At 40.9% G+C, this 12629-nt stretch overlaps 1 protein-coding gene across 1 annotated transcript; it reads left to right on the top strand.

Annotated features, from left to right (window-relative positions):
- Window positions 1-766: 766 nt before the first annotated feature.
- pth1r (parathyroid hormone 1 receptor) lies at window positions 767-11679 on the top strand. Its single transcript, XM_069685087.1, has 9 exons — window positions 767-827; window positions 3092-3278; window positions 7007-7160; window positions 7534-7594; window positions 9826-9892; window positions 10043-10137; window positions 10245-10386; window positions 10834-10875; window positions 10963-11679. Exons 1-9 carry the CDS (start codon window positions 796-798, stop codon window positions 11323-11325), a joined length of 1143 nt encoding a protein of 380 aa, XP_069541188.1. The 5' UTR covers window positions 767-795; the 3' UTR covers window positions 11326-11679.
- The last annotated feature ends 950 nt before the right edge of the window (window positions 11680-12629 follow it).

Raw genomic sequence — 12629 nt, 5'->3', positions numbered from 1 at the left:
AACACGCTTTCAGATTGGCAGGTTTGAGACGTCACAAACGGTGACGCTTTGCATATCGTTATGTGTAAACTATGGCGACCACTTGGCGATGCACAAGCTTGCTGTAACAGTCATAGTAATTTTTGACTACTAACGTTAACATTACTACTACTGATTACTACATTTCAAGCTAGCTAAGTTTCAACAAGTTGCCGCTAAACGATGGCAGAGGCGTGTTTTGTTTCCGTGAGGGAGGGGGCGGTTGTAAATTTGCACTGTGGGCGGGGACTATACAGATTCAGGAATATTTATAAGGTTATTAAACGAATTTTTGCAGTAAAAACATATCAGACAATTTATTATTTCAAGCAGGGCATTTTATATGTCTTAAAACTGGTTGCAGTTTGTGTCGTCTTAATTTGCCAATCTGCTATAACTGTGTAAAAATCACTATAAGTAATTATGTGCAAACACACAATATTTTTTAAAGGGTTCTGTAGTTGACACTTTATGTTTTCCTCTTCCTGCCAACAATTTTTGTAACAATTTCTTATTTTTCAAGACACAAATTGGTCATTTTCTCAACTTAAATTGTGACTGAAAAAAAGAAGATAATTAAAGGTTCTTTTTTCCACAAAACTGCAGTAAGCCACTCGAAACATGCAGTACATCTATCACTGCAATTAAGGAAAGCTTCTCTGTGCTCCGTTTTGCTTCCCTGTTGACATTCTAACAATGATCTCTGTCCAACAGGAGGTCTTTCACCGCCTGTATCTCATCTACACTGTGGGGTACTCCATCTCTCTCGGATCACTCATGGTGGCTGTGCTCATCCTGGGATATTTCCGGTGAGTCAGAGCTCTCAGTGGAATTTATTTTTCCAATCAATCCTTTCTAACACAGATGCCCCCATGACGGGGATTTGGAGTCAGAGGGTCAGAAATTAAGGTTAGAGCAATTGCAGGAGGGATCAGAAGAGGGAGTCTAAATGTTTAATGCAATGATGGCACAGTTTGTGATCATGCTATTGTTGCAGTTATACAGTGCAGCAGAGGGCATATTCATTTCAGGATGGGGAAAAGGAGGCTTCATTATAAGGCTATGGTGGATTGCATGATTTCATAAGCATGCAATGTAGTGTATGATGTGTCACGCCCACAATACGAAGCATGCAATTGTATCAAACATTACCTCTGACTTTTACTCTGACTTTTAACAGACTGTGATATGTCGTCTTTTGAAGAGGAGTGTGCCTCCAGGCTTGCAGTAATTCCTCCTTCATTGCCTGACATTTAGGTTCTTTCGTGAATTCCGTGATGTTTCCGGCTTTCTAAGAAAAACAAACAGAGCTGGGGTATTGATTATGTGATTCCAACAGTCTTACAAAGATTACAGTCTATAAGCCTCAAAGTGTGCACTGCTTTTATTTTTACCCACTGCAACGTGTAAAGAAGATAAAAGAAATTGATGGTTCTCAAGGGTGAAATGCTCGGAGTATGATATAATACTGTATATCTCAGCTTTAACTTGCAGTCCTTAAAGTGGTAATCTCGCAGATCTCAGTATCGCTCTCTTTGGCGGCACCTATGGCGATAATTACGGTAGCACACTTCCCAGTTATCCAAACAGTGTTGCGTGTGTGACGTCCACGGTTGGCTCCGGTTGTAGCTCTTGATATTCCTCGCTGACTGTTTGCCTTCATCTGAGCGTCGAATTCGTTTCTTTTTCTTTGGATTTTCACTTATTTTTGAAGTTGTATCTGTAGTCATCGATCTTTTCTTTGTTTGTTCAGCCATAGTAGATTACTGTTTACTCGCAACACTTGCAGAGACCGGAAAAGCAGCCGCTTAGCTCCGCCCACCCTCTCTGGCAGACCAACCACTGCTGGCTGATGGAAAACGCGTCACTAACTGGGCGCTGCTTGGGATTTTTTCTGTCAAAGTCGCCACAGACACCCAGTCTGTGATACCGCAAATGCAAAGGCTTTCATCAGTGGGCCATATTTTTAAATGCAAAAAAATCCTTAAAATTTTTATAGATTTGTCATTATCTTAATGCAGAAAAAGCTAAAACAAGGTTGAATTCATTTTATTTATGGCACAAATCTGATACTTTTCCCCAGCTGATTAATTCAGAGCAGATCTGTCCCTGTTTGCTTGTTTAGTTTTGCATGGGGAGTATCAGGAATCGATGTGAAGGCGCTGTTTACCAATGTTCCTACCAGCGTGACTTACCATACAGGCCAGCAGTCAGAAGGCTCGAGGAACGCTGTCCAACTGGCACCAGGAAATCTACGGGCCAAATGAGTTTAATAAGTTATCCCAGGGGCCCATCTGACATTCTGGCCCGTGCTGCCGAGGGCTCCGTGTCTCCCCGTCAACATGTCAGTATTTAGACAGGAGCGCTCGTAAATGTTTTCCAGGGAGAGAAAAAGGATATTTCACATTAGCAGTTGTGTTTGGTGTGTTTCACCAGGGAAATGAACGCGAGATGAGTTGCAGCCAACCAGTCCTGAATCAATACTTTTCAAAGGGTAGCTTGACAAATGTTCTGCTCATTGAAGAGGCTTTAGAGAAGGAGATTAATATTGGATATCAGGAGTTTGATTCCAGTATTCCAATTTTTTAAACCATAATGAATATTTTAGTAAAAATCATAATTAACGTTTTTCCTCCACTTTGTAATGACGTAACCTTTTACAGTCCTGCACCTGAATCCAATCCTGCAGCCTGGCCTCAAAGGCTCCACAGTAAACGCTCAGACAGGATGTTTTGGAAGAACTTTTGACAGATAAACTCGTGCTCGTCTGGCGAGGCAAATTTGCATGCTTCTCTCCCCACATGCTTGCAATTTTGTTTTAACAGCTCACTTTGAGGCGAGCAATTCAATATTTGTGCGTTTCAAGCTCCTAAATCTCAAAGAATGTGTTATAGTCAGCGTGCAGCTCAGCTGGCTCTAATTAAGATGCGTATTGTTCATGTGTTTGTGTGAAAACACTTAAATGAAGGTGTGCCAGCCCGGGCACACTTTCACACACACACTAACACAAACACACAGAAGCACTTTTCAGCAGATCTGCTGCTTGACCTTGCCTTGTTTGTTTTCTCCCCAGACGATTACACTGCACCAGGAACTACATCCACATGCACCTTTTTGTGTCCTACATGCTAAGAGCTATAAGCATCTTCGTGAAGGATGTCGTGCTCTACTCGGGATCGGCGTTGGAAAACATGGAAAGAGTCACGGTGGAAGACCTCAAGTCCATCACGGAGGCTCCGCCGGCGAATAAAACACAGTTTGTAAGTACAGCAGCACGGCTAAAACACACACGTAGATGGGGTCAACACAAACACTGTGACCTTCAAGATCTAGAAAGGAAAGGAAAACAATCCTCTTCTTTAAAAGTTCAACAAGGACCAACAGAAGCTGTTTCCTGTAACATGATTACAGCATAAAAAGCCATGGAAGCATTTTCTCCAAACAATATAATTCAAGCAGTCGCCTGCGTTTGATTGCACTGCACGCACAGATAATTTGATTTGTAGTGTCGCTGGGCGTTAAATGTTTTGCTTCCAGAAAGGAAGTGGTATTTCGCTAAAGTCTCACCTGCTTTTCCAGCGCCGGAGCAAATAAACTGCTCTGCTTGTCAGCATGCCAAGCTTTTACAGGGCCAGGACTTGGCTTTGGCTCTCAGAGTCGAGTTTAAAAAATGGGTAAAGACTGGGAACTTTTCATGCATGCTTTAATATGCAAACAAACAATTTGCGCAATATATTTAGTTGGCATTTTTACCCTGTGGCTCTGCAAATTGAGTTACGGATTAAAACAGGTTCATTAAAGTTGTAGATATATGTGACACAACTCAGGAGCATAGACGTTTGTGCCTTTGCAGACTGTTTAGCAAACAAGACCTGGTTCTCTACTGCAAATCAGAACGGCTCTTTTATTCCTTTTCCTTAAAAACCACTGAAGCTACATCGGTGAAAATGTAGCATCTTTGTCTGTGTAGATGAATTGACCTTACATAACAAAGAATACAGTGGAGGCAGTGTTTGTATGTTTCATTCCACTTGTGAGTATTCATCATAATTTCATCAGCCTGATTCATACTCATCTTTGTTCAGAGCAGCTGGTCTGTTCTTGGGAGTTACACAGCAACAAAGCTTCACCAGCGACAACTCAACTGCCTTTAATAAAGAATTAAGAAAACGATAATATTCAATGAAACAAAAATGTTCAAATCAAACCCCTGCTGTCACCCAACAACGCTTTTAAGAATACACACTGATTAGAAAAGAAAGACGACTGGTATTCAGCACAGAGAGAGATGGAGGAGGAGCTGTGAGGAATTGACTTCTAATAATCACAGCATTACAATACAGCTGAAGCTGAAAGCAGTGCAGAGGGGACGGAATCAATGGCCGACTTCATCAGGTTGAGCTCCTGGGAATAAAATACTTCCTGTTGATACAACAGGACATAATGCTAACAGTTGAAACTGCCTATAATAAGATGAATGTCCCTGCGATATCATATATTATATATTCCAGGCTGCTCGTTTGGAAAGTGGAATTTATTGATTATTTCATGTATTGATTTAAAAAAAGAATACAATAAATGACTTGTGTGATGTGATTTTCACTGCTTCAGAAAACGTGTCAGCGGGTCTCAGGGGAAATACACTCGGTCCACAAAGCAATTAAAACACGTAACTTTAACACACAAGCTGCCGCTCATTACCGTGACATCTTTGGTTTTTCGAATCATCTCTGCCCTGAGTAGTAGAAAAGAAAAACATATTGTGCAACTATAATAATGCATAATACTTTCAGTTTCACTTTGAGAGGCTGGATTTCCCACACGATTCAGGATAAGACAGCGAGGATAGATGAGACAAATGTCTTCTCTTTTCAAAATAAAAGCATGGACTCTATGTCCTTGCTTCATGTGTGTATCTGCTCTAAATGCACTTAAGTATGATATTAATAATATAAAGAAAGTACTTTAAAAGCAGCTTAGTATCTCTAGCCATTACGTTGAAGGTGAATGATTCTGCGGTACATGATCAAACCAACACATAACCACCATTATTCAGTGTAAATGAAGGAGGTATAGTGTGTTGTTATGTAGCGCAGTGAAAGGTCAGTGTGTGAGGCAGGATAATGGATGGCTGTGTGAAGCATTCAACACAGAAATGTTGAATGATTGAAACAAAGCAAAGAACACAGCGATAGTATTTTTAGTTTGTGTTTTGAAATCCCAGCTAGCATGAAATATGCAGCCAAGTCTGACAGATCCTGAACCGTTCTGAAAGAGAGAAAGGTTGTCTCCATTAAAGATGGAAAACTCGAGCTGAAACATGTCTAGCTCAACAGTTCTCGTTAAATTGCTAACTGAAGAGAAAAGATAGAGATGAAAATGACGAGACCTGTAATCAGTGCAGGGGAAAAAATGAGCGCTGAGAGGAATTGGCTTTTAATAATGTTGAAATGACAAAACAGCAGCAACAGCTGAAGCTGAAGGATGACTTTACAGCTCAATTTTACCTCTCACTAGGAGTGCAAGCAACAGCTCATTTCATCCTCAGCTGCTTTGATATGAAATGTTGTGTTTCGCACTCGTCTCATAAGACTTTCCTCGTCTATTTAAAAAGTGTGATTGTGATTGGAGAAAAGATGGATTTGAACTTTTTTAATTGAGTTGTACTTTTTGCATGACTTAATGAATCTGAATTTTTTAAAACAAATGTAATTATTATTTCCAATCAACGTGGCCGACATCTAGGAATACAGGTCATTGAAGAAACACTCAACAGAATGCAAAGTAAAATAAGAAGTAGATGCCACTTTTAGCAATTTAATGTCTTTATATCTGAAGCATGCGTTTTTCTCATTCTGTCATGTTTTCTTGTCGGTAGTCGACAGTAGCACAGAAAATGTCATGGCTGTCAAAAGACCTGCTTGTTTTTACAGATGTGACATGTTTGATGTTGAAGCCAGCCAGCATGGATGGAGGTGTTGAGTGGTGATGTAGGGAGGTAAATTGACACATTAATACAAGCAGCGCTCCAAATGCCGGGTCTTTGTTGATGTCAGTTTAGCCTCCCAGGAAGTCCCTGCAGATCCTCTCAAATAACTCGGCAACTGTTGAATGAACGGTGCCAAACTGAATTTAGTAGAAGCCAGTAGCAAACAGGGAAGTCTCCTTGATTTAAGACAACTGAGACCTGGAGCAGACCTTAAAGAGGGGGTATTATGCTGATATATTTTAAGACGTATATATAATTTTACAGTGTTGGATGTCCATATTAATCATGGGTGAAGTTTCAAATCTGTAGGTAAAAGTATGTTGGAGTAATCCCCTGCTAAAAAAGTCTGCAGGCTGCTGTGAACGCTTGCTTTCAGACAGACTTCTCCAGACGCTTCACTTTGTGATGTCACAAAGTGGAGGAACTCTATATTTGGGCATCTGCCCGGGACACGGCAGAACTTTCTGCCCTTGGCACAGTTCAAGGACACGCCCACCCAGCAGCTCAGTCTGCCTCGGACCTTTTTTTTCACACGACTCTGCTAAACGGCTCTGCTCGTCAAGTTGGCCAATCAGAAGAAAGCGGGCTTGGAGGGGCGGGGTTTCCTAAAGAGACAGAGCTGACTGAGCTGACAGTGTGAAAAAAAAAACAACAACTTTAAATTATGCTAAGCTACTCCACAAAGTGAAAAGTGAAGCTTGAAATTGGCACGACCAACACCCCACCTCCCCCTCTCAGTTTTCTCTCAGCTTTTCTGGTTGTTTGTTCCAAAGATGAACTTGCATAACAATTGAACCAATAAACATGCAGGAAGCAATGCAAAGATGTTAAACCTGGAAGAATGTGAACCATGTTTTTTGATTTAATGTTTTATTCCAGGTTACATCAAGGAGTGTGTATTCAGTAATGCAGAATGCTTAAAACTGGTATTAAAAAATGTGTCTCTTTTTCAGTCAGTGTTTAATACAAATGCTCTGCTTGTCTGTTGTTTGTGTGCAGATTGGCTGCAAGGTGGTTGTGACCTTGTTCATGTACTTCCTGGCGACCAATTACTACTGGATCCTGGTGGAGGGGCTGTACCTGCACAGCCTCATCTTCATGACCTTCTTCTCGGACAGAAAGTATCTTTGGGGATTTACTCTGATTGGATGGGGTGAGTTCTGCTTTATTTCGATACCATACACGTGCAGGAACATGATCAAAATATGAATAGTAGACCTAATATCATGCATATTGAATAAGTTTGATGCAAAAACTTTAGTTAAAATGGTAGGGGCTGTTACATCCCCTGATTTTATATGAATAACTGAATGAGAACAATGGAAATGTGTGAAAGCACTGCATGAAAATGGGCTTTACGGTTCCTGCATTGTACACACTGTGCGTATAAGTGACATAAGCACAGCGCATACAATGTGGATGCTGTGCTACCCAGGTTCTACCTGTATGAACAAACTATGGAGTTTTTTCTTGTAGTGAAGGCTAAATATCACAAGAATCTTTATGTCTTTGACTGTATATTTCAGGAGTTCCTGCTATGTTTGTGACAGTTTGGGCAACAGTGAGAGCCACGTTTGCTGACACAGAGTAAGTGACCTGCGTGAATAATATCCACATTATTCTTTAATACAGACAGAGTGAAGTCAGGAGTTCCTTGAAGCTAAGAGGGTGGGTGCAAATGTACATTTTGTATCAGAAGCTTTATGTCCTTCAACAAATAGTGCTGAGGTCACAGTAGCATTTCACACAGAACAAAGGTTCAAAGGCTTGTGTGTGGAATTCAGACTACAGAGTATCAACAAATACCATTGTTTTTCACATCGCTGCCTTCCAAGCATGCCATAAATGTTTGCAGCAAAATAAAGAACAGACGTGAAAGGTACAAGGACTTCACTTTCCAATTCTTACTAGGCAGAGCCCTTGAGGAAGGAAACTGCTTCAAACCTCCTTAGAGCGCGGTAAATCTCCTCTTTGCACTATCTGCAGCCTCCACGTTGGTCCAGTATCATGGTTCAACACTGAGAGCTGTGGACGTGGGAGCTTATGACTAAGCTGATATCCAGTAGCTGCCCGAAGGAACTCAACCACATATTCCACTTCTCAGTCAGGTGGAGAGCAGCAGCAACACTTCTGCTTTCCTTCTTGGCCTTTGTGTTCAGGAGAATAAACGAGCGTAGCGGTTCTGACTTTGTCCTTGGTCTTGCACAAGGTACAGAAACACTCTCCGGATTATCTTTGAGCTATTTCTGCACCAAACACAAGCTGCAGCAACCGTAGCAGCAGCTGTAGGTGCTGTGGAGAAATAGAACATTCACAAGGTTTCTCTCTCAAACATGCTCAGAGTGACAAAGAGGATCTGCCTAGCATTCAAAACATGCAAATTATGTACAGAAATTATTTAACATCATTTCACTCACATTCACACATTCCTGTGGTGTGCGTTTATCAAAAGGGTGTATCTTGCATAAATGCTCTCAGTAGCTGTGTAACAGCATGAGGCTGCACCGTGACATACTTCTGTAACTTCCCCTGAAGCAGATTTATACATGTAAATAGAATAAACAGCAAATAAAACATGAGAATGATAATACACTGGCTTTGCAAAAGTGTAACTTAAAGATATAATCTGGAAGATTTTCATTTAAATAAATGTATGTCAAGTCACTATCTATCGCTGAATGAGGCATCACGGTGGTGATTGAGCCTATGGCCCACTGATGAAAGCCTTTGCATTTGCAGAATTACAGACTGGGTGTCTGTGGCGACTTTCGCGGGAAAAAATCCCAAGCGGCGCCCGGTTAGTGACACGTTTTCCATCAGCCAGCAGTGGTTGGTCTGCCAGAGAGGGTAGGCGGAGCTAAGCAACTGCTTTCACGGTCTCTGCCATTAAACAGTAATCTACTATGGCTGAACAAACAGAGAAAAGGTCGATGACTACAGATACAACTTCAAAAATAAGTGAAAATCCAAAGAAAATGAAACAAATTCGACGCTCAGATGAAGGAAAACAGTCTAAAAAGGAAGGCGACCGTCAGCGAGGAAAATCAAGAGTTACAATTGGAGCCAACCGTGGACGTCACGCATGCGACACTGTCTGGATATCTGGGAAGTGTGCTCCTGTAATTACCACTTATCACCATAGGTGCCGCCAAAGAGAATGAAACTGAGATCTTCGAGATTACAACTTATAACACAAAGCTTAGCCATTAGAAAAATAAAATCTTATGCTTAAAAGCCATACTTCCTGCAGTTACTTCTAAGTGTCTTATCTAAACATTCTCACAAAAAGTATTCACAGCATGTCCACAAAACTTAAAGAACATAGAATGCATGCTAGTGGAAATGCTAACCTGCCACCTTCAAAATAAAAGTCCGTGCGACAATCCATATAAAAGTCTGTCCAAATGTACGTCTTTGAATCTTGTCACTCAAGGTGTATTTAAGGACATGTGACAGTTAAAGCTTATTAAAATGGTTTGATAACAACTTCAAAAGAGAAGCATTTATTATTCACTGGTCAATGTTAATGTCTCTAGTCTGAAAAATAAATAAGACCATGAAGATGAAAGGGGCCTTTGTGTGAAGCCGAGGGGTATTTACTCGATTCATGAGCAATTAAATTCTGAATATTATATAAATATTTTACTCGACCGACTGAATTCATTCTCGATCAGTAACATGTGAGGTGTTAGTGGACGTCTAAATGTCTTTCCAAACCATGTTTCACCTCTTTAGAAAAAGCATTTGGATCATCACACCTAGCAGCAGTGATCCTATCATCTCCTTCTGATCCATTTTGTCTCTGTTTACCGCTGCAGGTGTTGGGACCTAAGTGCCGGCAATTTGAAATGGATCTATCAAGTGCCTATCCTGGCAGCCGTGGTGGTGAGTACGTGCTCACTGCATGCACCTTTCCCCTGCTGTGGAGGAAACAACAGTGTTTCACTGCATCTGTGGCATTGCAGCTGTGGGATTAGACCCCTTATTATGGTCCTAATGACACGTTGTACCAATATGTTTCTATTTCTACCACAGGTCAATTTTATGTTATTTCTGAACATCATCAGAGTGTTGGCAACTAAACTACGAGAAACAAATGCTGGAAGGTGTGACACGAGACAACAGTACAGGTACTTCTGATTCATTCGCTGTTTTTTTTTTTATCATGAGACATTTTTATATTCATTTGTATATTTTGTAAAGACGACACAATGTAACTGTTCTGTTTTTGTAACAGGAAACTGTTGAAGTCCACGTTGGTGCTGATGCCTCTCTTCGGTGTGCACTACATCATATTCAACGCCATGCCGTACACAGAGGTGTCCGGGGTTCCCTGGCTGATCCAGATGCACTATGAGATGCTGTTCAACTCCTTCCAGGTAAAGCCGCTGTGGTAGAATTATCATGTTATTATCAATGCTTAATTTATCCTTTTAAGTCAAACAAATATGTCCGGTAGGTGCTTATTGTTGAGATATTTGGTTGTGCTTAGATCTCCATTAACATACAAACTATAGAGCTCTTTTCATAGACCAAATAGATATATTGGACATATTTTGTGTAGTAATTTTTTATAATTGTATTGTTTTATTTTCTATTTATTTATTTTCTATTTTATTTTCTATTTCCTTGTATGTGTAAACCTACTTGGCAAAATAACCCGATTCTAAATCTGAAAAAGAGGAAGACATGTGTGTCAGATGATTTAAAATATAACATTAAATATCAAATTATACAGCTAAAATGTTATTTTAAATGTGCACTCAAGCTTGCTTCCCTGAAAATGAACGTATGTTGTAGTAAAATCATTCTCCTCTGTTTTTCAGGGATTCTTGGTGGCGATTATTTACTGCTTTTGCAATGGAGAGGTAAGAACTTGTACAGATTTTACACCAAAAACATCCTGCATGATAATTTAATATCTTATGTGTCTGAACATTTTCTTCTCTTCTAAGGTGCAAGCTGAGATCAAAAAGTCGTGGAGCAGACGGACTCTGGCTCTGGACTTCAAAAGAAAAGCTCGTAGCGGCAGTAACACGTACAGCTATGGACCGATGGTGTCACACACCAGTGTTACTAATGTCACCGCCAGAGGACCGCTGGCTCTGCACCTCACCACCAGGCTGGGGCCGGTGCCTGTGAACGGGCACAGGAACCTCCCCGGTTACGTGAAGAACGGCTCGGTCTCTGAGAACTCGATACCTTCGTCGGGACAGGAGCTGCACCTCCCTGACGAGGAGAATTCTGCGACCACGCGGCCCTGCGAGGACGAGAAGCCCTCCCCTGTGGTGGAGGAGGAGAGGGAGACGGTCATGTGACCTCCAGGCCGCTTGGGATGACAACTGGGGAAAGCTAATCATGAAACTGTCTCAGGATGGCTGCTTTTATCAACACTGCCAGTTCCTCCTCCTGTGAAGTGAGCCAGAACACTGCCGAGTGGCGAGGCTCGAGGAAAAAAGGGTGCATCACTTCAGTGAGCTGGGACGCCTTTATTTGAGGGAGGGTGACTCTGAACTCTTTCACCAACCGCCTGCCACAGTGAATGTGTAATACCATGAAAACAGACTTATTCTTTTCCACTGCCAGAACTCATGCTGTTTTGTTTTTGGAGATCTTTTCGTCTTGTGTTCTGCTTTTTGCATCAATCTAACCGGTGTTAGTTGCAGCGCTCGCCAGGAAACGCCTTAATCACCTAAAAACCAGGTGGGTTTTTGAGTGCACTTAGTGGCACATGTGGGCAATTTCATCAGCAGGTTTCAGCTAAGACAGCATGAGGGGGACTCTGATTAAGAATTATTAATGCTACTACTTACAGGCATCTACTCATGCTCTCCAGCGTGGTCTCTCATGTGTTCTGCAATGACTCAAGTCCACTTCAGTGTAAAAGGGAAGGTACTCAGGTAATTGAAGTCCTCTGTTGTTGCACACCTATTTTTATACTTTAAAGTTGTGTTATAGCATGGTCACCATTTCTCTGAGGATGTTGGTGTTTTATATGAAGCTGTTTTAATTATTTACTTTCCAAATGTTGTACAAATTGTTGCTGTTATGGAAAAAGAAACACCCTGGTATTCATTTCTCTAATTTCAACAGATGTTGGAGAGTTAAAATGAATGTTTCAGATTTAAATTCTCTCCCTCACACACACACACACACACACACACACACACACACACACCAAGATGCCAAAGTAAGATTACTTCTTGGGGACTGTCTCTCTCTTTGGGTTCAGTGTTAGTTGAGGTAAAAAAGAACTTTGTGGAAATTGGAGAAAAATGTATCAAATGTTCTCACACATTTTTGAAGGCAGGAAACCCCTTTTAAAAACACAGTACGCAGGAAACGGTCTTAAACTCCACTGGAATGTTAATTAAATGAGGAATCCAAGAAAATCTCAAATTCAGCTGGAATTCCAAAAGTGACATTTGCGGTGGATATGAAGGAAAATCCCGGAAAAGAATAACACGTTAAATTCTACAGTTGCTCCAGTGATATGCTGCTTTTTGATGTGTATATATACAAGTCACAATGTTTACAAAGATCAGAAACACATTCTAATTGTGAGCTAATAGTGTTCATGTGTATGGATATGTTATAAAGCTATGTTTCAATGTATTTTTTA

Source organism: Semicossyphus pulcher, unplaced genomic scaffold (assembly GCF_022749685.1).
Source record: "Semicossyphus pulcher isolate SPU_LCO1_2020_fin unplaced genomic scaffold, fSemPul1.0.p SCAF_7, whole genome shotgun sequence".
NCBI classification, from domain to species: domain Eukaryota; kingdom Metazoa; phylum Chordata; class Actinopteri; order Labriformes; family Labridae; genus Semicossyphus; species Semicossyphus pulcher.
The sequence above is the reverse complement of the archived record's forward strand: the minus strand, read 5'-3'. Positions and strand labels throughout refer to the sequence as shown.

What these genes read in the sequence shown, in the direction of transcription:
- pth1r (XM_069685087.1), top strand. Translation starts at nt 796, where the DNA reads ATGGTGGCTGTGCTCATCCTGGGATATTTCCG. An exon ending in CTCATCCTGGGATATTTCCG is followed by an intron (nt 828 to 3,091) that starts GTGAGTCAGAGC and finishes TTTTCTCCCCAG; the next exon opens with ACGATTACACTGCACCAGGA. An exon ending in GACACGAGACAACAGTACAG is followed by an intron (nt 10,138 to 10,244) that starts GTACTTCTGATT and finishes TTTTTGTAACAG; the next exon opens with GAAACTGTTGAAGTCCACGT.